At 35.4% G+C, this 27,173-nt stretch overlaps 1 protein-coding gene, 1 long non-coding RNA gene and 1 other non-coding gene across 4 annotated transcripts in view; all 3 read left to right on the top strand.

Annotated features, from left to right (window-relative positions):
* The first annotated feature begins 7,412 nt into the window (after positions 1-7,412).
* LOC102629180 (uncharacterized) lies at positions 7,413-10,055 on the top strand. 2 transcript variants are annotated; one of them, XR_008052770.1, is made up of 4 exons: positions 7,413-7,953; positions 8,228-8,291; positions 8,583-9,716; positions 9,814-10,054. It is a non-coding gene; the product is annotated as an uncharacterized LOC102629180 (transcript). The 2 variants fall into 2 exon arrangements; XR_008052769.1 differs by having other exon boundaries at positions 8,228-9,716; positions 9,814-10,055.
* Positions 10,056-17,119: 7,064 nt separating this feature from the next.
* LOC102613942 (uncharacterized) overlaps positions 17,120-27,173 on the top strand; it is a 91,172-nt gene continuing 81,118 nt past the window's right edge. The window contains exon 1 of the mRNA XM_052436247.1: positions 17,120-17,606. Within this exon, the coding sequence (XP_052292207.1) occupies positions 17,301-17,606 (306 nt within the window). The 5' untranslated portion in view covers positions 17,120-17,300. The remainder of the gene's footprint in view (positions 17,607-27,173) is intronic.
* LOC127900900 (uncharacterized) lies at positions 20,143-22,711 on the top strand. Its single transcript, XR_008052773.1, has 2 exons — positions 20,143-22,330; positions 22,423-22,711. It is a non-coding gene; the product is annotated as an uncharacterized LOC127900900 (long non-coding RNA).

The following is a 27,173-nucleotide window of genomic DNA, read 5'->3' as shown; positions in this document are numbered from 1 at the left end:
CTTCTGTTCTTTAATGCTCATAACTGCCAGCAATAAGTAGGGCTGATATTTTAATTTTTATCTATGAATTTATCTTATCGGTCCTCATCTCTCAATTAATTGTATTTAGTTTCAAAATTATTCTTTTTTTTTTGTTTTAATAGCTCTTATTCATGTTCCTTAGTGTTTATTTTAAACATATGAAGTTTAACTTTTTTTAAAAAAATTAGTTTTTTTTTGTAACATATGTTTGATTTTTAAATATTTACATTTGAATTAAAAAATAATTTTTTACGACCTTTGCCGAAATAAAAATACAGGGATTAAATGAACTTTTACCTTTTGTATTTCAGCAAAGTAAGGGTACCTGAAAAAAATGGAATCTTTTACAAATTTGTGAATTTTTTTTTTTTTTAGTGCAATTAGAATCATTAACTTGGCGGGAGAATTGTGGCTTCAACGGGATAACCCGTTAGATCAAAACACATGTCTATTGATTTATGGCTGCCTATCAAATCTAATTGAAGATTTAGATGCATGGGCTCCATTGCAGGCAGACCCACTCATCTAATTATGGAGTGAAGAGTGAAGACTGGTACTTTTATTGTAGAGAAATGAATGCTTAACTTATTTGTCTACTGTACTTGAACATAAGAATTAGTAAGTGGCACTTTGCCATTAAAGAATTTGTGAGTGTCCGAATATGTACACTACTTTAAGCTGGTGAGTGTTGACTAGTCAATGGTCATGGTTAAATACATTTTTTTTAATGGATCGGAATATTTTAACTTCAATTTTTTATTTTAAAATTTTAAAATAAATTTTGACTCTTTTAATTCAATCTAATGTTAGATAATCATGGTTAAAACAGTCTAATTATCTTTTTTTTAGATACTGCAATACAATTAGGGTGCGTTTGACACATTGTATTGTATTACGTTGTATTGCATTATTTTAATGCATGTGTATTGTATTATGTTGTATTGTATTAACACTATATTATAATAATATTGTACAATATTTGGTGCTACACTATACTATATTAATTTTTAGTTACACTATGTTTGGTGTTGCATTGTACTGTATTTATTCCTTTACTGATTAATTTAAATTACATATTTAGAAAATAATATTTATTAATATTTAATACTTAGAAAAATATTGAATATAAAAGTCTTAAATTTTGAAAATTTAACATTATTGTTGTAATATAAATATTAAAAAATATATCATCATTCTTCAATAGATTTGAGCTTATGACCTTAAATTTTTAGTAGCATAACATTTATTTTTTCAGTATTTTTTAAATATATAATCTGTAAAATAAAAATTAAATCAAATCAACTCGACACTCACGCTAGATTCCATTATACGGGTTTTGCCGCATTAATTTTTTTTTATGCAATACCGCATAGCAGCCAAACATTTTATTGTAATATCTTAATACAATATGGCGTTCTAATACAGTGTTATGCGGGGCGCCAAACACGCCCTTAGTGTATTGATATTATAAAAATAAGTTTGATGGAAATTAACGGAACCATTTTTAATGTAATCAATCAGAAATTCGATCCATAACTTCTCAACTCTTCTCTAAGGTTAGAGGGGTTTACTAGCTAATTACTGTGAAATTGGGAGAAAAACAAAAAAATCTACTCCCATATCTATATGAACTTCTGACCTTAAAAATAAAGGGTCACCACTAAACCAAGTGTTTGATAATCATGTTTAAATGTTAATTCGAGACTACAGGGGAAATGGGCACTACTATTTATGAAAGGGAAGTTGTAAGTTTTTTTGCGATTAGGGGAGTTGTAAGTTGATTGCACTGAAAAGAACAATTCGCAGTTGTTGGAGCATAAATAATTGAAAGCAGTTGAAGACTGTGATGGTGCATAGTTGATGCAAAATAAATTATGTAGACCCATTGATGCCAAAAGGAGAATTTCCCTATCTGTATAGATTTTTCAATTTCGATTACTTTTCCATGTTTGATTAACTATTTATGGGTAAAAACTCATTTAATCCCTGTATTTTAGAATTAGTGTCCATTTAATCCCTGTATTTTTAAAAATATTTTAAAACATCTCTGTCGTTAAAGTATGATACCCCTACCGTTACTTTTATTTATTTTGGCTTATTTTTACAATATTACCCTTTTATAATAATTTTCTTTGGACATTAATAAAAAGAAAATAATTAAATTACCAATTTAACCCTAGAAAATAAAAAAAATTATATTAATTTTTTTACAAGCACCATTTGCACATTTGGTAGTTTGCATACAATTTTTGACAATTTAATTTTTGACAATTAAAAATTAATATAATTTTTTTTATTTTTAGGGTTAAATTGGCAATTTAATTATTTTCTTTTTATTAATGTCCAAACAAAAAAATTATTATAAAAGGATAATACTGTAAAAGTAAGCCAAAATAAATAAAAAGTAACGGTAGGGGTATCAATACTTTGATGGCAGGGATGTTTCGAGACATTTTTGAAAATATAGAGACTAAATGGGCACTAATCTTAAAATACAGGGACTAAATGAGCTTTTACCCGGAAAATAAATACTATATCCTAAAAATATTTCAATTCAATATAGTTATTTCATAAACTATGAAACCTAATCCCTTTTATCCGTTTTGACTTATAAGGACATAAATGTTAAATAACTACATTTAATGTGTTTTCTTTATAAAAGCAAACAAGATGCCACTTAATTTTTATATATTAAAAAATAAACATGTTATTGAAACATTTATATTCAAAACCATTCAAATTTTAATCAAATTCTAACCTATTGATACTTTAAATTAAAAATAAACGCTACCTTAATGTCCTTTCAAGTCTCTTGCGTAGTGATGAAAATTAATTTTATTTAATCTTTCTATGTTGGATTAGGCTTCAATTGTATACCATTGTATCTTATGTTTGAAAATCTTTTAAAGTATTTTAAAATTGAGAGAAAAGTAAAATTGATATTAAAAAATAATTTAATTTCAACTACTTATGAGTTGTTGGACCATAAACTGTATTATATGTCAAAGAACATGTTTAGCTGGATAAAATTGTTGACTACATCCTTCATTAAAAGAAATGATATAATATATTAAAAATAATACAATCAATTAATGCATGTATTGTGATGCACATGTGGCTAATTAGCAAGCTGTCAGCTTAAAGCAAAGCACACGCATGCTTCACCTATGTGCTTGTCATGCATGATTGGAGGCAATGTATATATATAAAGAATTGAAGAAGCTGTCACCATTTTCATGAATCAAACTAAAACAAAGCAATTCAAAGAGAAAAGAAAAAGAAAGGAAAAGGTGAGAAGGGAAGAAAACAAAAGGAAAAGAGAAGAAGAAAAGAACAAAAGAAGAAAAGATGAAGAAAGAAGAGGAAAAGAACAAAAGAACAAAAGATGAAGAAGAAAAAATAAAGAAAAGAAAAACCGAGAGTGAGAAATGATTTTGAAAAGAGCAATTGAGAGGAAATATTATAGGAAAGAGAATTGGATAGTTATATCTATATCCAGTAAGTCAGTAGGTAACGTATTTAAGAAATTTGAACAATTATGATTTAGTTTATGTCATATGTATAAGTTTTTATATCAGTTCTAATAATTAATTTTTGAACCCTATATTTTAGGAGAAATCCAAGAATTAAGGAATCTATAGGAGCTCCAACGAACCCCGAAGTGAAACATGTTTTGTGAGTGGATTACAATTATTATTTATATGTATTCTACAAAGTATTTATGTTTGATAGTATGATTTAGTATCATGTTATGATTATATGTACGCATATTATATGATTGATTCAATCATGAGATGTGATTGTCAGATACCATATGTGTACCCTTCCCCATAGGCTCTATGCATGTGTAGTGAGACTTAGATTTCTCGACCCTTGTGATGTAGTTAATTCCGCTGAGTATTGAGAGATTTTCCCCCCACTTTACTTGTGCAATGATGATTCCAATAAATATTGAGTTATTTCTCCTACATATTATTTGGTGCAGTTTTATCACATATATATATATATATATATATATATATATATATATATATATATGTATGTATGTATATATGATTTCATATTTGCTTGTGTAATGTGTTCAGTGCGAAGTTATGTCATACAATTATATACAAGCACTAGAGCACTAATTTATTTATAGATACACACACACACACACACAATTATATCCATTCATTTAGCCACAAGTATATTATTTTCCTATTTATCCCATTTCTTTAAGATTTTAATAGGATTTCATGCAGTTCAGTTTCTAATCAGTTGAGGTTGGGCCACAACACGCATTACTGCATGACTTATATTTCAAGCACATTTGTGTTTATATATATATATCTAAAGTGTAAGTATATACAGTAAGATGTGAACTGCTCAAGTTTTGAATATATTTTTGAATGAGGTACATATGTTATTACTTGTTTATAACAAAGGCCGAGGCTAGTGTTATGTATTCATGAATTAAATTTGTGTCACAAGCTTTAGATATAAGATCACAAGATTCACCTTGAATCTGGCATAGAGGTTGGGTCGGGTTGAAATACAAGTTATGCAACCCAAGAGGGGGGGGGGGAATTGGGTTTTTAAAACTTATCATAATCAAACCACACAACAATCCAATCTAATGCCTTAATAAATTCGAAAACAATAATTTCAATGAAAGCACAATAATAAAAGAGTAAGGGAAGAGAAAGCAAACTCAAGGATTTTTACGTGGTTCGGCAATCACCACCTACGTCCACGCCTCCAAGCAACCCAAGCTTGAGGATTTCACTATCTAAGCCTTCCAAGGCTTTAAAAGCTTATAATTGACTTCCAAGGTGTCGATGAACCTTTACAACAAAGAGATTATCTCCCAATTTCTTCACTCAAGTGTCTCACACACTTAAACACTCACAAATTTGATGAGGAATTAAAATTACAACAAAAACTCTCTCAAAGAGTAGACATACAAATTGAAGAACAAATATATTTTAATAAATGATTATTTATGAGATTAAAGCTCAATATATGTTGTGTGCACTTGTTTATGCTTGCCAAGATTACCAAAAATGAATTAGATTTGAGTTTATATAGTTTGAACTCAAAAACTAGTCGTTATGCACATTTTGGTGATAACCAGCTCACCGTTTATAGAATCCAGTTAGCCACTTTTATGTTACCATTACAACAAAAATTAAAATTTCAGAATATCCAGCATGCCGCTTTTCATATCCGGTTAGCCGCTTTTGAAATTCGTTTAGCCGCTTTCGAAATCCGGATAGCTGCTTTCATTCCAGAAGCTTACTGCCCAAAATCCGGCTAGCCATTTGTCACATCTGATTAGCCGCTTGCTACAGTAACCGGTAAAGTGCACTATTTTTTAAAATTATAGTTTGACCCCAGAATTTTATAAAACTATATTATGGCCTAAAAAGTTATATTATTTTGCAAATAGGTCCAATTTCAGAATCTCTAAATAATACTTGATATTCTCAAAACTTTTTAAAATTATGATACGGCCCAAAATGATATGAAACTTTTCAAATAAGTCCTTCTCTAAAATTTCAAGCCATACTTGTTGATTTCAAAATTTTCAAAACTCTTTTAATTAAATCATAAACTTGTAAAACAACTAATTTCATAAAATCATTTTTCCATTAAATATAAAACCTTTATAATATGAAAATAATAATTTATTTAAAATGTATAAAAAATAATTTGAGCTTAAAAGATTAATCATTCTTAATTTTGTTTGTTATCATCAAAATCAACATTATGGAAATATATATGTTAACACGGGCTGTGTCATGTATGATATGCACTTACTTAGATTCAATATAACCATCATTTACCTTATAGTTTTTCAAAATAAATGCACATATATTATAATATAATTTACTTTTTATATGGCTGACATGGTACTGATCATGTATTCTAAAATTTGTCCATTAGTTAGCGGCATTTGTTTTAAAATTTTATGCTAAAAGAAGGTCATTTTAAATTTCAAAGTGTAAAATCTATTTTTATACATTTACACAATACTAAGGATGAAATGGTCTTCAACATAGATTCCTTAATAAATTTTAAGAGAGCTGACAGAAAGTGGTTATTTAGAGAAATTGAACAATGGATGGTGCCTTTATTTAATTTATTAATAAAATGCATCTAGAAACTGATGTAGTCCAAAAGGTGTCCTTTGTTAGAGTGTAGTAGGAGTGAATATATGAAATAAAATGTTGGAGAAATATTTATGGGGAATAATAATTGCAGAAAAAGGGAGCAATAATTGATAAAACTTATTTTAAAAGTTGGACTATTGGCACCCCTCTAGTCTCTTCATCAAACCCTTTTTTCAGTTATATTTATTTTATTTCCAAAAATTTCCTTTTATTTTCAAAGACACTCTTTTGGTTTTTCATTTAATCTTCTTTTATTGTTAAAACTCAAAATAGTATTGTGCTATTTTTCATCTCTTTTGCAATCTTATTGTTATCCTACATACAAATTAAAAAGTTTTTTAGGTGATAAAGTTTGAATGCTAATCATTAGTTTAAATAACACATATTTTAGATTGTAGTTTGAAAGTAATCTTGAGTACAAAAATATTTAATCGATAAGAAATAGGAAAAGAAAATAAATTATTCTAAATTTATACAATTTATCTCAGTTAGGTAAGAAATAATAGGTAGGAAATAAAAAAAAATAAGGATTGATTATTAATGTAAGTAATTTGTTGGGAAAAAAAATCCTACATGTATTTATTTCTTCTTTGCCCTTAATTGTAATTTTATTTGAAATAGGGTTTTATAAGAGTAATGAAGGGGTGCCAATAGTTTCACTCTTATTTTAATTGAAATATAGGTAAGAATTGATGGTGCTTCGAGACACATTACAAATGTAGTTTTTCTAGAGAAAAAAAGAGTACGATCGGAAGATTAGATGGATCACAGAAAGGTCCTGACTTCTATTTATATATAATTATGTACTCTTTTATTTAGATTGTCACTTTTTCATGATACCCTTTCATTTATGGTTATTAAATCAAAATTTGAATTAGATCATCACTGGTCCAAAATAAACCATTACCATTTCAAATTGAAGTATAAAAACATGAATGGATGCATATTTAAATAGAAGAATATATTTTTATTATATTTGACACTGTTTAATTAGACAAATCTTTACAATCAAACACTTATTTAAAGCTCCATTTATTTTGAAAATATTCCAGTATAAAATATATTCTCTACCTGACATGAGTATTTTGCAAATAATACAGAGCCACCACGAGTTCAAAAATAATAAAATAATAACATTGCTCACTTTCTGGACTGGGCTGGATTGGGCTGATTGAGCTGGGCCTGCTATAAGAATGGGTTACCAGTACGAAGCTTTGCTTTGATTATCCCATACACAGAGAGGGAAATTGAAATTGATGATGCCGTTGGCCGCTCAATTCCGGCTTCGGATTCCCCAACTCGGAAGGAAAAATATAAACTTTCCGTCGTACAAGCATCGCGGGAATTATCAGCCATTGTTCTTGTCTTGCAATTTACAGCACCAATGACAATTGTTCTTCAACTTCTTCTTCTTCTTCTTCTTCTTCTTCGAGGAATTACTTAGAATTGACGGACGATGAGCTGTTTCGCGAATGCGAAATGGACGCGTACAAATCGTCCGGACCAGGCGGTCAGCAACGCAACAAGCGCGAATCAGCCGTACGTCTCAAGCACATGCCGACCGGCGTCATAGCGCATGCCGCCGAAGACCAATCGCAGCACAAGAATCGCCCGTCAGCTTTGTCGCACTCTTTTGGCCCTCAAAGTGAGGAGCAGTGTGAATCTTGATGCGTATTCTCCGCCGCCACAGCTTCTTCAAATCCTTCCTCCTAAGTCTGCTATTAGAAGTTCAGAAGTTGGTCCACAAATCGGACCTAACAATCCTAAATTTGCTTTGGTATTACTCTATTCACTCTTGCTTCGTTTTTTTTTTTTTTTTTGGTTAACTACAGGGAATGCAAGCTCTGCTTGATCTAATTTTCGCAGTCGAGGGATCTGTATCAGAAGCAGGTTATTGGGGTATTGCATTAAGCTTAATACTCTATCAAGTGATAATTGAACTTCAAAAAGAGAAATTGCTATATGTAATGTGTTTGATTGGCGTTTAGGTTTCCAATATTTTTTTTAATTTAAGATTTCTCTCGTATGGTGATCTTTTATAAATGTGGCAGTTTAAGCACTGGAGCATTGTCACGGTTGATTCTATCGGATGATTCTCTTCGAATAGCGGTGAATGTATTATGCTAAGACTCAACCTTTTGATTTTTGTGTTGTTAAGTGCCAATAAGTCTGTTTTTTGTTGATTGATTAAAAGATATATCTTCATTATTATGTGAAATGTATGTTCTGCTTCTCATTCACTTTACCAGAATTACAAAAGTTTTATGTTATTGATGGTTGGATTTGTTTCTGGGCTATCCTTGTTTTTCTGTTTTAATTGCTTTAAATACATTATGTGTGTAATTTTTTAATGGGCAATCTTCATTTGGAACATGAAAATTTTAAAAAACTTTCCAATTTGTGCAGGGTATGAAGCCACTTAAGTAGGACTTCTTGGTTGCTACTTCTGTGTTGGGCAAATATTTCTTTTTTTCTTTTTCCAGTCACCATAATGGGGGTCATGGTGAAACAACTTACTAATCACTCTGGACAGGAACGGGCTTCTATAAGTAAAGCACACCTATTTCACTCTTTCCTAAGTATGGAGCTGCTTACCGTTGGGATGAAGATGGTAATAGCTGCTATAGAAATTACTTTTCTTCAGAAGGAAAATTCTCAATCTTGGTAAATTTAAAGTTGTACTAGAAGACAAGCTGCCTATTCAACCAATGGCTAAATGTAGCATAGTAGCCTCCTTAGATGATTAATTAGATTGCATTCCTTCTCATCTCTCTGTTTTCATTTTTTCTCCTTTTTGACTTGCACTTCTCTGTTCCTTTCCCCCCAAAAAAAAACAAAAAAAAAATTGTACTTTTCTGCCGATGTCTTCCCAATATCCTATGATCTCCAAATGCACAAATATTCTTGTTGTGACGTTCCATATATGGTTTCTTTTTTATTTTGGTCCATTTTTCAACAATATAGAATAGTGAGAAGAATGCTTTATTTTATTGATGCTTCTCTGCTTTCTTGAATGTATGCTTGTTCTTGTTAACATTTTACCGTTCATGATAATTGGTATGGTCTTTCTTTGGCATCATCAAGCCCCAAATGTGATGAAACATTTTGAATTTCTTATTGATCCAGCCTTCACTTTAGTATAATTTATACACCATACCTGTAGTAAGTATCATTGATAGTTCCGAATGAGTGTGAAAGCAGACTAGTGTGTAACTTCATGATTTATTTACTGGTTTGCACATCCATATTTCAAATGGTTTACTGGTCTTCGGCCAAAAGAGAGGGAAAATGAAAGACTTGTGAGACAATACTCATGGCTTTGTTGACATCAGTTTGGTGGTTGATTGAGAATGAATGATCGTACAAACATACAAATACTTGTTAGAGGGCTTGTTCTGTTGAATTATGCTGGGGGCATAAACTACAAGGCATTGTTGACGATTGGAGAATCAAGCTATTGTTTCCATTGCTTTGGTTGATTGATCCTTTGTTGAAGCAAAGGCCAATTGCAGATGCAATCTTTGAAGATGTGAAACAAAGGTATTTTCTCTTCTCTCTATTCTGTCCATCGTTCATTATCCTAAAACACTAGTCAAAAATTAAAAAACTCTATGATGTGTACATATTGGTGCTGCAGGAGAACACTGAGGAACATTTTACCATCCATCTATGCAAATAAGAAATCTGTGGATGAAACACTGGTAGAGGTATTAACATTCTCCACTTATGTAAATGATATGAGAATGACAAGATCCAATTTTATACATGAAAAAGATACAATAATCTAAATAGAAACATAAGTTCACAGGCATCTTCAATCCTTTCCGTACAAGTCAGTTTTGTAAATATAAATTCTAGCCATAGACGATGCCACTTCAACTTGAGAAAGTGCATACGTGTTTAAGCGAATGGATTCACAACACAAATGAGTTGAGTGAAAACATATAAGAAAGTTGAAAATTTGCAAATGTATTTTTTTAATCAATATACAAATATATTTTTTAAAATATATAAGATTTGATGGTGTTTTCGCTGTCGCCTCTCTATGGCTTTTGCTTCCACACGATGGAACTTTCCCATATTAAACAATTCAGATTTAAGAAAGTAGAAAATTTCAGTCATACACAGGACGGTTGATATAGTGCGCAAGTGGTGTGGTAGGCAGAGCTGTGGGGCCCACAACACAGCTGCGCTAATAAGAAATCACTACATGTCCCGCCGCACACCTAATCAAAATTCTTATATGCACCTGATCAAAATTCCTATGTACGCCTTATTGCAATATATACATACGCTTAAGGCTTGAGGGCATGTGTCTAGGAAACTTCATTCAATCAATAAAAATAAAATTAAAAAATCATGGATAAAAATTCATAAATATCATGAATAAAACACTGGCATTTGAAAAATAAAAAAAGGGGAAAAAAGAGATTAAATCTGCAGGAAAAGAAGGCCGGTAATTTTACCGTACATTATACCCTTCATCTAATAAGGGTATAGTACAATATTCTAGTGTGAATTTGTGTTACATGCACCACGTCCCTCGAAAGTTATTACATGCATGTTTTGTTCCAAGACTGATCTTGGCTTTTTCTCTTATTATTAATAGTGATTAGCAAAAGAGAAAAAAAATAAAATTACATTCTTGAAAATCTTAGTCTTCTTCGTAACAGTTGAAACATCTGCTTGGAACTTCCATTGAATCCGTAGAATCTGGGATGTAAAGTAAATGGACCCCACGTTTTTTCACCCCGCAGCACTCGCACTCCAAAGGTGGAAAATGATCAAAATCATCAAAAAAGAAGCGGACTACCTCAGTGAAAAAATAGCACCCCAAAAGTAAGTGATCTGATTCTACGTAAGCAAGGGGCTTCAGAAATCTCCGTATAAGGGATGGAAGCTTTGGTACGGATTGAAGCCTCTCACAATAGCTTAAGCGGCGGTAAGTCAACACAGAAATTTGGATGATGCTTTCTGGTATTCTCTCAATATTGGTTTTCTCTAGAAGCAATGTTCCTAGAGAGGACAACTGGCCAAGACATTTGGACAATCTCTGAAGATTTGAGCAACCACTGAGATCAAGAATTTCAAGAGATTTCAACTTACATAGGCTGCTTGGGAGACTCTTAAGCCTTTTACAGTCCGAAAGGTCCAAGTACCCCAGCCTAATTAGAAGCTCAATTGATGAAGGCAGTTCTTCAATTGCAGTTCCACTTAAAAAAAGGCAGCTTGTATTACTAGATGAGATCTCTGGAAGCCTCTTAAGTTTTGAGCACCCCGAAAGATCAAGTGTTGTAAGAAATTCCAAATTAAATATTCCAGCTGGAAGACTTTTCAGGCTTTTGCTACCTCTTAGATTCAAGATAACTAGCTTGTTTAGATGTGGAATCAACGTGGGGTTTGGAGTTTTGGCAACTAGCATCTTGCAGGCAGCATGGATTGTCTGGTTTAACTTACCACGATGCTGCTTGGTCAAAAAAGAGGCCAAGAGGAATCATTACCATGTATGATAATTTAACGTTATTATTGAAAGATTCCACACATAATGTATTAAGTTATACATACCTTCATACCATCCCAAAGTTGTTCAATGCTGCTATTAGGCATTTCAAGAAACACAAGCTTCTCTGCACTGATGTTTGAAGGCAATGACTTCAATGGATATCCATGCTAGTGGAGATACTTCACTTCAGTAAATCTAGGGTCTTGCAAATAAGACACCTTACATTTGTTCTCTCCATTGAATGATGAGCTATAGAATTTTAAAAATCTCAATTTCCGCATCTTTGTGAATGTATTGGGATTTAGATGGATCTCTTTCACTTTGAACATATTCAAACAGATGCCCTCAACTTTTTCAGTCCCCTAATAATCAATAAAAAAAGGAAAAACGATATTTATATCCCACCAATGAATTGCACCTCAACCCCACCAAGACAAATTTTTGGGGCATGTTTGGCATTGATTCACAACAAGGGGTAACTTAGTTATTAATTCAATCTTTTTTTTTACTCTTGCGTGGAATTGAGGTGGGATTGGAGTGGAATTTTTTATCATTGGTCGAGTCAAATTTCAGTAATTCATGTTTATATAGTTATTGCTAGGCCGTGAAACTCTTAATTGCAAACGCACAAAGGAACATAATAATACAAGTAATACTAAACATGGAATTTACGCATGTGGGATACAAAACAAATTCACAAATAAACTATCCTTACAAAGAATTTAATTATACAAGTTGTCACGGCATTTATAACCACTATTGTTTTTTTCTAATCATTGTCACTCTTCTGTTAATTCTAGATTCAGCAATTCGAGAGTATATAAATTATCCATATCAAGTTTGTAAATGCTAGAATATTCCAAAGTAATAATCCACGACAAGTTGTCACTCATGATGCACAATCAACTGCGGCTTCCAGGATCATTTGATTCTTGACTGACAATATCCCTACCCAATTCTTGTAGCAAATCATGCATAGTTATCTTCTTATTATTTGATATGACAATAAGAGACTTATCAACGAGAACACTTATTCCTATTTTTGGGTAGAAGCTGCCTGCATTAAGGAATTTCATTACTAGATTTACATCCTCACCTTGAAAGAAACAAGCAACATCAAGGAAAATATTTCTCTTTATTATCCAAACCATCATAACTTATTTTTAATATCTCTAGAATACTTGGATGGAGGATTCTTTGCAATTTATTTATTGCACTTTCCCAGACTTATTTTTCCCTTTCATATAGAAAGCACCCCAAAACTTTAAGAGCTAAAGGAACACCTTGAACAATCTCTAGCGATTGTTGTTTTGCCTATAACACCAATGCCCCAAATCCCTACAGCGTAAACATCTTTCGACTCAACACTTAGTAGAGATTCAATTTCCTCAACTCTTGATTCTACTCCAACCAGCTGGCTTTTGTTATCAGGTGGCCGAAATACGTTCTCAAATTTATAACTATAAAAGAAGATATGAATTATTTGTTTTTTGAATTTCGCCCATCGATCGCGCATTAACTTAAATTCATAAAAGGAAAATGAAAACAGGCCCATAAAATGGTACCGAACAGGCCCTAATATTCTCCACTAATGTGCCATTTTAACCTCTTACAAAAACGGCTCAGAATTCATAATTGACCTCAAAACTACAAATCATACGAGAACCCACCAATAACGAATAGGCGCTTAATGCATTTGTTTTGATTGTGATAGGCCTACCAGGGCCGAACCTAGTGCAATTGATGCCATCAATCTCTATACCTATACTAGTTTTATAGGGTGTTGAGGATCCATTCACCCTCTTTGATGGACCTGCTGGTTAATACTCCTCATTTCTACATTCTTAACTCTCAAATGTGCTAGTTAATTGTATTGGAAGGAGTGGGACATCATCCCTATGACGACAGACCCAAGGAGATCCATGAAAAGCTGCTTTCTCGGTTGGCTGAAACATTTAAGTGCTGAGGAATTTACTTTCTCATCAGCAAGTTTTGATGAGCATTATATATTATTCCTAATGTAAAATGGCAAACAACTCTTGTATTTATATTGTATCTATCAATTCTTATTCAACCGCTTGAAAATCTTTTGGCATCGAAAGAGTGTACGAGAAACTGATCCCTAACAAGTTGTAGAAGCTCCAAATTGATTCGAGAAATGTACCTAATTATTCAATAAAAAGTCAAATTTAGCACAATAATAAAGAACAATGATTTATTAATCCATATTGCTCATGTTAATGATATGCGAATGATAAGATTCAATTTTTCAAATGAAAAAGGTACAATAATCTAAATAGAAATATAGGCTCATGGGCATCTTTAACCTTTCCTTACAAGCTAGTTTTTTAAAGGTAAATTCTAGCCATAGATGATACCACGTCAACTATGGAATCAAATGAAACATTTCGAATATGGAATTGGTATAAATACTTGAAAGAGTGGATACATGTTTGTTGATACAGAAATCTGGTTGAGCTACGTAGAGACCAGACAACCACGCCAACACTTAAATTTGTTGTTAAATACCAATTGTTGGAGAAAAATCAATTTTTTAAATTTTTGTAAAATCTTTTAAGATCGATCTCATATAATATATAAGAATTCGTAATCTAGAAAATTATACCTTGACAATCTGATTTGACTTTTTCAGTGAGTTAATCTAGGCTCCCAGATCACGATCTGTCAGCACCACACCTGTTAGATCACGATCCGTCACCACTACGCTTGTTAGATCACAATCCGTCACCACTACGCTTGTTAGATCACAATCCGTCACCACTACGCTTGTTAGATCACAATCTGTCACCAATGATCTTTTAGGTTATGACTCAGGTTTCATCTGCACTTGTGAGTGGATTACTATTATTACTTATATGTATTCTACAAAGTATTTTGTGAGTGGATTACTATATTTTAGGAGAAATCCAAGAATTAGGGAATCTATAGGAGCTCCAACGAACTCTGAAGTGAAACATATTTTGTGAGTGGATTACGACTATTACTTATATGTATTCTACAAAGTATTTATGTTTAGTATGATTTAGTATCATGTTGTGATTATATGTATGCATATTATATGATTGATTAAATCATGAGATGTGATTGCCAAATACCATATGTGTACCCTTCCCTATAGGCTCTATGCATGTGTAGCCATAGGCTCTATGCATGTGTAGTGAGAGTTAGATTACTCTGTCCTTGTGATGTAGTTAATTCCGCTGAGTATTGAGAGGTATTTCCCCCACTTTACTTGTGTAATGATGATTCCAGTAAATATTGAGAGTTATTTCTCCTAGATATTATTTAGTGCAGTTTATATATATATATATATGATTTCATATTTGCTTGTGTAATGCGTTCAGTGCAAAGTTATGTCATACAATTATGCACCCGCACTAGAGCGCTAATTTATTTATAGATATATGTACACACACACACACAAACAATTATATCCATTCATTTAGCCACAAGTATATTATTTTCCTATTTACCCCATTTCTTTAAGATTTTCATAGGATTTCGTGCAGTTCAATTTCTAGTCAGTTGAGGTTGGGTCACGACACGCATTATTGCATGACTTATATTTTGAACACGTTTATGTTTATATGTATATATCTAAAGTGTATGTATGTATAGTAAGATGTGAACTGTTCAAGTTTTGAATATATTTTTGAATGAGGTACATATGTTATTATTTGTTTATAACAAAGGCCGAGGCTAGTGTTATGTATTCATGAATTAAATTTATGTCACAAGCTTTAGATATAAGATCACATGATTCACCTTGAATCTGGCAGAGAGGTTGGGTCGGATTGTGTCATGTATAATATGCACTTACTTAAATTCAATATAACCATCATTTATATGATGGTTTTTCAAAATAAGTGCACATATATCATAGTATGATTCACTTTTTATATGACTGACATGGTACTGATTATGTCTTGTAAAATTTGTCCCTTAGTAAGAAGCATTTACTTTAAAATTTTATGCTAAAAGAAGGTCATTTTAAATTTCAAAGTGTAAAATCTATTTTTATACATTTACACAATACTAAGGATGAAATGGTCTTCAACATAGATTCCTTAATAAATTTTAAGAGAGCTGACAGAAAGTGATTATTTAGAGAAATTGAACAATGGATGGTGCCTTTATTTAATTCACTAATAAAATGCATCTTGAAACTGATGTAGTCCAAAAAGGCGTCTTTTGTTAGAGTGTAGTAGGAGTAAATATATGAAATAAAATGTTGGAGAAATATCTGTGGGGAATAATAATTGCAGAAAAAGGGAGCAATAATTGATAAAACTTTATTTTAAAAGTTGGACTATTGGCACCCCTTTAGTCTCCACATCAAACCTTTTTTTCAGTTATATTTATTTTATTTCCAAAAATTTCCTTTTATTTTCAAAGACGTTCTTTTAGTTTTTCATTTAATCTTTTTTTATTGTTAAAACTCAAAGTAGTATTGTGCTATTTTTCATCTATTTTGCAATCTTATTGTTATCCTACATACAAATTAAAAAGTTTTATATGTGATAAAGTTTGAATGCTAATCATTAGTTTAAATAACACATATTTTAGATTGTAGTTTGAAAGTAATCTTGAGTATAAAAATATTTAATCGATAAGAAATAGGAAAAGAAAAATAGATTATTCTAAATTTATACAATTTATCTTAGTTAGATAAGAAATAATAGGTAGGAAATTAAAAAAAAAGATTGATTATTAATGTAAGTAATTTGTTGGGAAAAAAAATACTACATATGTTTATTTCTTCTTTGCCCTTAACTGTAATTTTATTTGAAATAGGGTTTTATAAAAATAATGACGCGGTGCCAATAGTTTCACTCTTATTTTAATTGAAATATAGGTAAGAATTGATGGTGCTTCGAGACACATTACAAATGTAGTTTTTCTAGAGAAAAAAAGAGTAAGATAGGAAGATTAGATGGATCACAGAAAGGTCCTAACTTCTATTTATAGATAATTATGTACTCTTTTATTTGGATTGTCACTTTTCATGATACCCTTTCATTTATGGTTGTTAAATCAAAATTTGAATTAGATCATCACTGGTCTAAAATAAACCATCACCATTTCAAATTGAAGTATAAAATCATGAATGGATGCATCTTTAAATAGAAGAATATATTTCTATTATATTTGACACTGTTTAATTAGACATATCTTTACAATCAAACACTTATTTAAAGCTCCATTTATTTTGAAAATATTCCAGTATAAAATATATTCTCTCCCTGACATGAGTATTTTGCAAATAATACAGAGCCACCGCGAGTTCAAAAATAATAAAATAATAACATTGCTCACTTGCTGGACTGGGCTGGATTGGGCTGATTGGGCTGGGCCTTCTATAAGAATGGGTTTCCAGTACGAAGCTTTGCTTTGATTATCCCATACACAGAGAGGGAAATTGAAATTGATTATGGCATTGGCCGCTCAATTCCTGCTTCGGATTCCCCAACTCGGAAGGAAAAATATAAACTTTCCGTCGTACAAGCAACGCGGGAATTATCAGCCATTGTTCTTGTCCTGCTTCGAAGAAGAAGAATTACTTAGAATTGACCGACGATGAGCTGCTTCGCGAATGCGAAATGCACACGTACAAATCGTCCGGACCAGGCGGTCAGCACCGCAACAAGTGCGAAACCGCCGTACGTCTCAAGCACGTGCCGACAGGCGTCATAGCGCAGGCCGCCGAAGACCGATCGCAGCACAAGAATCGGGCGTTAGCTTTGTCGCGCCTCCCCACTTTTTTGGCCCTCAAAGTGAGGAGCAGTGTGAATCTTGGTGCGTATTCGCCGCCGCTGCAGCTTCTTCAAATCCTTCCTCCTAAGTCTACAATTAGAAGTTCAGAAGTTGGTCCACAAATTGGACCTAACAATCCTAAATTTGCTTTGGTATTACTCTATTCACTCTTGCTTCGTCTTTTGTTTTCTATAAAAATTGAAGTCATAGTAATGATGATTGGGGTATTGCATTAAGCTTAATACTCTATCAAGTGATAATTGAACTTCAAAAAGAGAAATTGCTATATGTAATGTGTTTGATTGGCGTTTAGGTTTCCAATATTTTTTTAATTTAAGATTTCTCTCGTATGGTGATCTTTTATAAATGTGGCAGGTTAAGCACTGGAGCATTGTCACGGTTGATTCTATCGGATGATTCTCTTCGAATGGCCGTCAATGAGTTCAGGACTTCTAAGGTATGCTAATTCATAGCTGATAGTGTGTATTATGATAAGATTCAACCTGTTGGTTAATTTAAAATTGTTATCTTCTTTCTTATTTGTGCCAATAAGTCTGTTTTTTGTTGTTGAGTGTCTGCGTCAGTGCCTGATGGCATATTTCAATAGTAACCTGCCCCATTGATAAGAGAAATGTATGATATACTTTTTCAAGATACCTACCTGCATTATGAATTGTTATTAGAAGGAAGTACGAGAATAAATTAAGAGCAAAAACTGATTAAAAGATGTATCTTCATTATTACGTGAAATGTATGTTCTGCTTCTCATTCACTTTACCAGAATTACAAAAGTTTTATGTTATTGATGGTTGGATTGTTTTTGGGTTATCCTTGTTTTTTTGGTTTTAATTGCTTTACATACATTATGTGTGTAATTTTTTGATGGACAATCTTCATACCTATTTCACTCTTTCCTTTGTATGGAGTTGCTTACCGTTGGGATGAAGATGGTAATAGCTGCTATAGAAATTACTTTTCTTCAGAAGGAAAATTCTCAATCTTGGTAAATTTAAAGTTGTACTAGAAGACAAGCTGCCTATTCAACCAATGGCTAAATGTAGCATAGTAGCCTCCTTAGATGATTAATTAGATTGCATTCCTTCTCATCTCTCTGTTTTCATTTTTTCTCCTTTTTGACTTGCACTTCACTGTTCCTTTCCCCCCAAAAAAAAACAAAAAAAAAATTGTACTTTTCTGCCGATGTCTTCCCAATATCCTATGATCTCCAAATGCACAAATATTCTTGTTGTGACGTTCCATATATGGTTTCTCTTTTATTTTGGTCCATTTTCCAACAATATAGAATAGTGAGAAGAATGCTTTATTTTAATGATGCTTCTCTGCTTTCTTGAATGTATGCTTGTTCTTGTTCACAATTTACCGTTCGTGATAATTGGAATGGTCTTTCTTTGGCATCATCAAGCCCCAAATGTGATGAAACATTTTGAATTTCTTATTGATCCAGCCTTCACTTTAGTATAATGTATACACCATACCTGCAGTAAGTATCATTGATAGTTCCGAATGAGTGCGAAAGCAGACTAGTGTGTAACTTCATGATTTATTTATTGGTTTGCACATCCATATTTCAAATGGTTTACTGGTCTCCGGCCAAAGGAGAGGGAAAATGAAAGACTTTTGAGACAATCCTCATGGCTTTGTTGACATCAATTTGGTGGTTGATTGAGAAATGAATGATCATACATACATACAAATACTTGTTAGAGGGCTTGTTCTGTTGAATTATGCTGGCGGCATAAACTACAAGGCATTGTTGACGATTGGAGAATCAAGTTATTGTTTCCATTGCTTTGGTTGATTGATCCTTTGTTGAAGCAATGGCCAATTGCAGATGCAATCTTTGAGGATGTGAAACAAAGGTATTTTCTCTTCTCTCTTGTTTGGGGGAAAAATAAGAAAGATAGCAGAACGCCACGTGTCGACGAATGGAATAACTTCAGTGCAATTCGAGGTACCCGACATGATTAGAGGTACCTGCCATGATTTGAGGTACCCGGCTTGATTAGAGGTACCCCGCATGATTAGAGGTACCCGGCGTGATTAGAGATACCCCACACAAATAGAGGTACCCCACATGATAAGAGGTACCCCGCACAATTAGGGGTACCCCACATAAATTGAGGTACCCCACGTAACTCGAGGTACCCGGCAGATTAGATGCAAGAGAATCCTCCGAAAATATCCGCCATGAGAAACGTCTCCACCTCTTAAAATATATTATTCGATTTTGTCAGAATAAGGAATCAAGAACGTCATACCAAAAGGGGGGGACAGCCGCCTGCTACCTCTGCCAAAAGTAAAGGACATTGTCCCAAGGACAGTGGTCCTCAGCCGCCTACCCGACAGTTACTGCAGAGGTACCCTGGACCACTCTCCAGCGCGCGCCACGTTTCCAAAGGATGAGATACGCCGCGAACATGCACATAACGGCCTAAAAATCATAAAAAGGTAAAAGGACATTAGCCAAAAAGGGTACGCCACGTGGCAGCTGAGGTACTCCATATATAAAGGTGCCTAAGTTTCATTCTCCATCATGCTCTCACTCACCATTAACACTCACACCCCAAAAAAGAGGTTTTCTTCAACCTTAAACCCTAATTTACAGAGGGCTAGCCAGCTCTCTTTGCCATAAAAGCTTAAGTTTGCTAACTTGAGCGTCGGAGTGTGAACGCCGGGGTACCCCGGCTTCACCTTTAACCTCTATTTCACTATTTTGCAGGCATGTAGTTCATTTTGAAGGACACCTCTCTTGGTTTTGACCTTTCACCATTGTTACTACTCTCTCTCCCCTTCTCACCTCCCTCGAACTTCAGATACACCGCACCGCACACAACAAACCAGTGAGGTACCCCATCTCCCCCAAAAATATAAATTCATTGTTCAAGATAGATTTTGGCTTTTCCTACCCCAAAATCAGTTGAAAACAATTGGCGCCGTCTGTGGGAAGTCGCACAAAAAGCCTCCTCCGCGGTTACCAAACTATTTGTTGTGTGTACTTCAATACATGGCACCCGACGTACCTCCCGAAGGTTTAATGGGGGATCCTACAAGGATGAGAGATGATAGCAGCAGTGAAGGTAGTGATCCTGCAAGAAGTGTAGCCCGCATCAACAAGGGCAAGGGTATCAAGCAATCGACGGGTGTTCGCCAAGAGGAGGAACCTATTTCTCACAAGCGTTTCGAGGATCTTGTCCACGCAATACTTAGGGCGGTTGGATATCGGGCACCTGAAAGTTCACTTCCACCAGTGACGGTAGATGCTCCACCACCTCAAACGGGCGACCAAGCTATAATAAAAAAAGAGGTACTCGAGGCCAACAAACCAAAGCATAGGCCATTGGGTACTCGTTCTAATTTTCAAATCGTGGGCTCCCGCGACGAGTGTTCCACCTCCCTTGCAATTCCCGCAGCAGCTAGGGTACGAAACGTGCAAAGCGTACCCACGAAGATCTCCGTGAGAAGTTAAACGCCAAAAAGGCTTCTCAAATGGCGGCGACATCATCGGATACACCGAGGGTACCCTGAATGCGGAACCCTCCACGGGTTGCCCCGCGGGGAGGAGTGTTTAACACTCAGAGTATCTCATGGGTACCCCAACCTCCAAGATCGCCACCACCAGGGCAGCAAGAGCTACCACCGAGGCCTCGGTGGTAGGGTACCCCATAACTAGTTACTCTAGAGTTATGCGGGGTACCCCACGGGGACCAGATTAAGCCCGTTCCCGAGCGTTGCAGCAAGTGGAGATGGATGAGAAATGTCATTGGAAGCTCCAAGAAGATAAGGTCGAGGTCACAAAGAATAAGGAGAAGCCGAAGAGGACGGAAGCCCCAATATCAAGGGTACCCCGAATGCGGAGCCCTCCACGGGTTGCCCCGCAGGGACGAGAGTTTAACACTCAGAGTATCTCACGGGTACCCCAACCTCCAAGATCGCCACCACCAGAGCAGCAAGAGCCACCACCGAGGCCTCGGTGGTAGGGTACCCCATAACTAGTTACTCTAGAGTTATGCGGGGTACCCCACGGGGACTAGATTAAGCCCGTTCACGGGCGTTGCAACAAGTGGAGATGGATGAGAAATGTCATTTGAAGCGCCAAGAAGATAAGGTCGAGGTCACAAAGAATAAGAAGAAGCCGAAGAGGACGGAAGCCCCAATACCAAGGGTACCCCAAATGCGGAGCACTCCACGGGTTGCCCCGCGGGGATGAGTGTTTAACACTCAGGGTATCTCACGGGTATCCTAACCTCCAAGATCGCCACTACCAGAGCAGCAAGAGCCACCACCGAGGCCTCGGTGGTAGGGTACCCCATAACTAGTTACTCCAGAGTTATGCGTGGGGTACCCCGGTTGAAGACTCGGTTTCAGTCTCGATTTGGGCCACCAATCCAATAAAGAAAAGTCATACTACTAGTAAAAGTATTGTTTATTATGATGCAAGAGGGTATGCAGAGATCATCTTACTCCAGGGTACTCGAGGTACTTGACCTATCTCCAATTATGATAATCTACTCAACATCAGAGCCGCCTTTATCATTATTTGTTCGTCATATTTGATTCTGAGCAAATGGTCGATCATGAGGTTTCAATCATTTCGCATAAGGGTAGGCGAGCAGCCACCTTCATCTTTATTTATATTGTCTATTTGATTCCATGCGAATGGTGGATCATGAGGTTTTCGACCATCTCGCATAAGGGTAGGCGAGCAGCTACCTTCATCTCAATCTATATTGTCTATTTGATTCCAGCGAATGGTGGATCATGAGGTTTTCGACCATATTGCATAAGGGTAGGCGAGCAGCCACCTTTATCTCAATCTATATTGTCTATTTGATTCCAGCGAATGGTGGATCATGAGGTTTTCGACCATATCGCATAAGGGTAGGCGAGCAGCCACATTTATCTCAATCTATATTGTCTATTTGATTCCAGCAAATGGTGGATCATGAGGTTTTCGACCATATCGCATAAGGGTAGGCGAGCAGCCACCTTTATCTCAATCTATATTGTCTATTTGATTCCATGCGAATGGTGGATCATGAGGTTTTCGACCATCTCGCATAAGGGTAGGCGAGCAGCTACCTTCATCTCAATCTATGTTGTCTATTTGATTCTAGCGAATGGTGGATCATGAGGTTTTCGACCATATCGCATAAGGGTAGGCGAGCAGCCACCTTTATCTCAATCTATGTTGTCTATTTGATTCTACGCGAATGGCGGATCATAAGATTTTTTACCACCTTGCATAAGGGTAGGCGAGCAGCCCACCTTTATTACTATTTGTCTTGCATATTTGATGTAGAGTGAATGGTGGATCATGAGGTTTTCCATCATCTCTCAAAAGAAATCGCCATAAGTTTTGTGAAGATTTGCGGCAAGCATTTCTATGAAAATCGCCATACACTAATTAAGGGTATCTCCGAGGTACCCCACGCCAGAAAGTCACTCCTCAAATACACCAAGAGGAACCCTAAGAATGCTTGAGATAAGCAACAAGCATATCCGGAGGAATCACCACATGTTTGATAAAATTGGGTTATCCCGCCATGAAGTAACAGATAGCTCAGGGGATATCCAAGCTTAAGGGTACCCGAGGTACCCCATACGCCTTGTCGGTAATGTCGAACAAGGTTACATACTAAGATGGTTATCTTCACCTTCATCATTTAGGATAAGGGGATCAACAAAAGTGCTAGAAATAGCAGAAACACAAGCGTCGGTATCAAGGGTACCTTATGGCGACTTCATCTGAGGTACCCCAGTTGATCTCTATGGGCTTTCATACCAAGATGTGTGGGAAGCCCTGATATTCTCAATTGCCTTCAAGATAGCCAGCCTATCTACCTAGTTCTTTACTCTTGGCACCACCAGCCCCATATCAGCACTCCATTCCTCGGTCATGATGCGCTCAAAAGCATTGTCAACTATGTTCTTCTGTCGAGATACCAAGTCCTCAAGTTTAACTTAAAGCTCCTCAGGGTCTCCCACCGTATGGGCCTTCTCCTCTGAAACTTCATCAAAGTGTCCCCTCAAAGTCTTGTTCACTCCAGAGATCTTCCCTTCATAAGGGTACCCCTAGAGGCGTCCTCTATTCAGCTGCCCATCGAGCTAAACTTCATATCGCCACGTGTCGCTCCTACTTTTTATGTAAGTTTCTTTTGCCTCCAATACTTCTCGCCAAAAGAAACTAGGGGGATGTTGTTTGGGGGAAAAATAAGAAAGATAGCAGAACGCCACGTGTCGACGAATGGAATAACTTCAGTGCAATCCGAGGTACCCGACATGATTAGAGGTACCCCGCACGATTAGAGGTACCTGCCATGATTTGAGGTATCCGGCCTGATTAGAGGTACCCCGCATGATTAGAGGTACCCGGCGTGATTAGAGATACCCCGCATGATTAGGGTACCCGGCGTAATTAGAGGTCACCGGCTTGATTAGAGGTACCCCACACAAATAGAGGTACCCCACATGATAAGAGGTACCCCGCACAATTAGGGGTACCCCACATAAATTGAGGTACCCCACGTAACTCGAGGTACCCGGCAGATTAGATGCAAGAGAATCCTCCGAAAATATCCGCCATGAGAAACGTCTCCACCTCTTAAAATATATTATTCGATTTTGTCAGAATAAGGAATCAAGAACGTCATACCAAAAGGGGGGGACAGCCGCCTGCTACCTCTGCCAAAAGTAAAGGACATTGTCCCAAGGACAGTGGTCCTCAGCCGCCTACCCGACAGTTACTGTAGAGGTACCCTGGACCACTCTCCAGCGCGCGCCACGTTTCCAAAGGATGAGATACGCCGCGAACATGCACATAACGGCCCAAAAATCATAAAAAGGTAAAAGGACGTTAGCCAAAAAGGGTACGCCACGTGGCAGCTGAGGTACTCCATATATAAAGGTGCCTAAGTTTCATTCTCCATCATGCTCTCACTCACCATTAACACTCACACTCCAAAAAAGAGGTTTTCTTCAACCTTAAACCCTAATTTACAGAGGGCTAGCCAGCTCTCTTTGCCATAAAAGCTTAAGTTTGCTAACTTGAGCGTCGGAGTGTGAACGCCGGGGTACCCCGGCTTCACCTTTAACCTCTATTTCACTATTTTGCAGGCATGTAGTTCATTTTGAAGGACACCTCTCTTGGTTTTGACCTTTCACCATTGTTACTACTCTCTCTCCCCTTCTCACCTCCCTCGAACTTCAGATACACCGCACCGCACACAACAAACCAGTGAGGTACCCCATCTCCCCCAAAAATATAAATTCATTGTTCAAGATAGATTTTGGCTTTTCCTACCCCAAAATCAGTTGAAAACATCTCTATTCAGTCCATCGTTCATTATCCTAAAACACTAGAGTCAAAAATTAAAAAACTCTATGATGTGTATATATTGGCGCTGCAGGGGAACACTGAGGAACATTTTACTATCCATCTATGCAATTAAGAAATCTGTGGATGAAACACTGGTAGAGGTATTAACATTCTCCACTAATGTTAATGATATGAGAATGATAAGATCCAATTTTATACATGAAAAAGATACAATAATCTAAATAGAAATATAAGTTCACCGGCATCTTCAATCCTTTCCTTACAAGTCAGTTTTGTAGATATAAATTCTAGCCATAGACGATACCACATCAACTATGGAATCAAATGCACCATTCCAAATATGGAATTGGTATAGATACTTGAGAAAGTGCATACATGTTTAATCGTATGGATTCACAACACAAATGAGTTGGGTGAAAATGACACCTATCCTATTCTTTTTTCAATCAATATACAAATATGTTTTTTAAAATATATAAGATTTGATGGTATTTTCACTATGCCTCTCTATGGTTTTTGCTTCCACGTGATGAAACTTTCCCATATACAACAATTCAGGTTTAAGAAAGTTGAAATTTTTCAAATGTGATTGCGTCATAAACACGAGGGTTGATATGGTGCGCAAGTGGTGTGTTAGGCAGAGCTGCACTAATAAGAAATCACTACATGTCCCGCCGCGCACCTAATCAAAATTCTTATATGCAAATGTGCGCCTGATTCAAAATTCTTACTGCAATATATACAAATGCTTAAGGCTTGAGGGTATTTGTTAAGGAAACCTCATTCAATCAATAAAAATAAAATTAAAAAATCATGGATAAAAATTCAGAAATATCATGAATGAAACACTAGCATTTAAAAAAAAAGGGAAAAAATAACACGCCGAGTAGATTAGATCTGCAGGAAAAGAAGGCCAGTAATTTTACATAGCTAAATACGTGCTTTCGGTACATTATACCCTTCGTCTAATAAGGTATAGTTCAATACTCTAGTGTGAATTTGTGTTACATGCACCACGTCCCTCGAAAATTATTACATGCATGTTTTGTTCCAAGACTAATCTTGGCTCTTTTTTTTTTAATTATTAATAGTGATTAGCAAAAGAGAAAAAAATAAAATTACATTCATGAAAATCTTAGTCTTCTTCGTAAGAGTTGAAACAACTGCTTGGAACTTCCATTGAATCCGTAGAATCTGGGATGTAAAGTAAATGGACTCCACATTTTTTCACCCCGCAGCACTCGCACTCCAAAGGTGGAAAACGATCAAAATCATCAAAAAAGAAGCGGACTGCCTCAGGAACGCAATTGTATTTCCAAAAACCATTAAAATTATCCTCTCTGAAAAAATAGCACCCCAAAAGTAAGTGATTTATTAAATACTATTTTTTACTTTTTTTAATTTATTTTTAGTAATGGTGTATGACTGAGAGATTGAAATTGACTAAAAAACGACAGAACACCATTAATTTTGTTGAAATATATTGTAAACTTCTGGAACTTTTATTATTAATTCTACAAGAATTCTTTTACAGGAGTTCAAAAGTGGGGAAAGAAGTCTAGAATTTCATGCCTAAAAAAATTCAAAACTGTAGTTCAGCATCTGGAAAATTTAAGTAAGGAACGCAATTATATTTCCAAAAACCATTGAAATCCTCCTCACTGAAAAAATAGCACCCCAAAAGTAAGTGATCTGATTCTACGTAGGGGTGGCAAAATGAATAAATGAATCGAATTCAAATCGAATTTAAAAGTGTAGTTTAGCATCTGGAAAATTTAACTAAGAGTGCTGCGTGAATATTATTTACAGTGTTGAATATTACTATACGAAATTAAAGGTAACATTTCACCCGATGTTCTGAGAAGGAAAGCCAGACAAACTGGCCGCTTCCTTCAAAGCATTCCTCCAAGTCTGCAGCTTCTCTGAATTCTCCTTAGACCTTTCTTCAAGCTTCGAAAATGAATCCCCAAAACTCCCAGTTTGGTTTCTCACGTCTGATGGATCAACCCGATAGAAAACCGGAATCACAACCTGTCCATACTCTTTCTTGCATTCGAGGATTTTACAAGTTCATCGAGACACCATCTGGAAGAAGCGTATGATTCAGAGAAAATGATAACTGAAATGGCCGATGCTTCAATTGCATTCACAAGAGACTCTGAAATTTCATCTCCTCTGTTGAGCTGGTCATCAATGAAAGTTCGGATATTTTTGTCGAGAGAGATCTGAATATAGATGGCTAGTAAAGTTGTCTCGGGTGTCCTCTCCTCTGAAACTGACAAAGACATCATATTTTCGCAGTTTTTTGAAGACCGACCGTAAGAAGTCCAATGTGGCTGACTAGAGATGGTTCACAGGTTCC

This window comes from Citrus sinensis, chromosome 3 (genome assembly GCF_022201045.2).
Source record: "Citrus sinensis cultivar Valencia sweet orange chromosome 3, DVS_A1.0, whole genome shotgun sequence".
Taxonomy (NCBI): Eukaryota; Viridiplantae; Streptophyta; class Magnoliopsida; order Sapindales; family Rutaceae; genus Citrus; species Citrus sinensis.
This window is presented reverse-complemented; position numbering and strand designations above follow the sequence as displayed.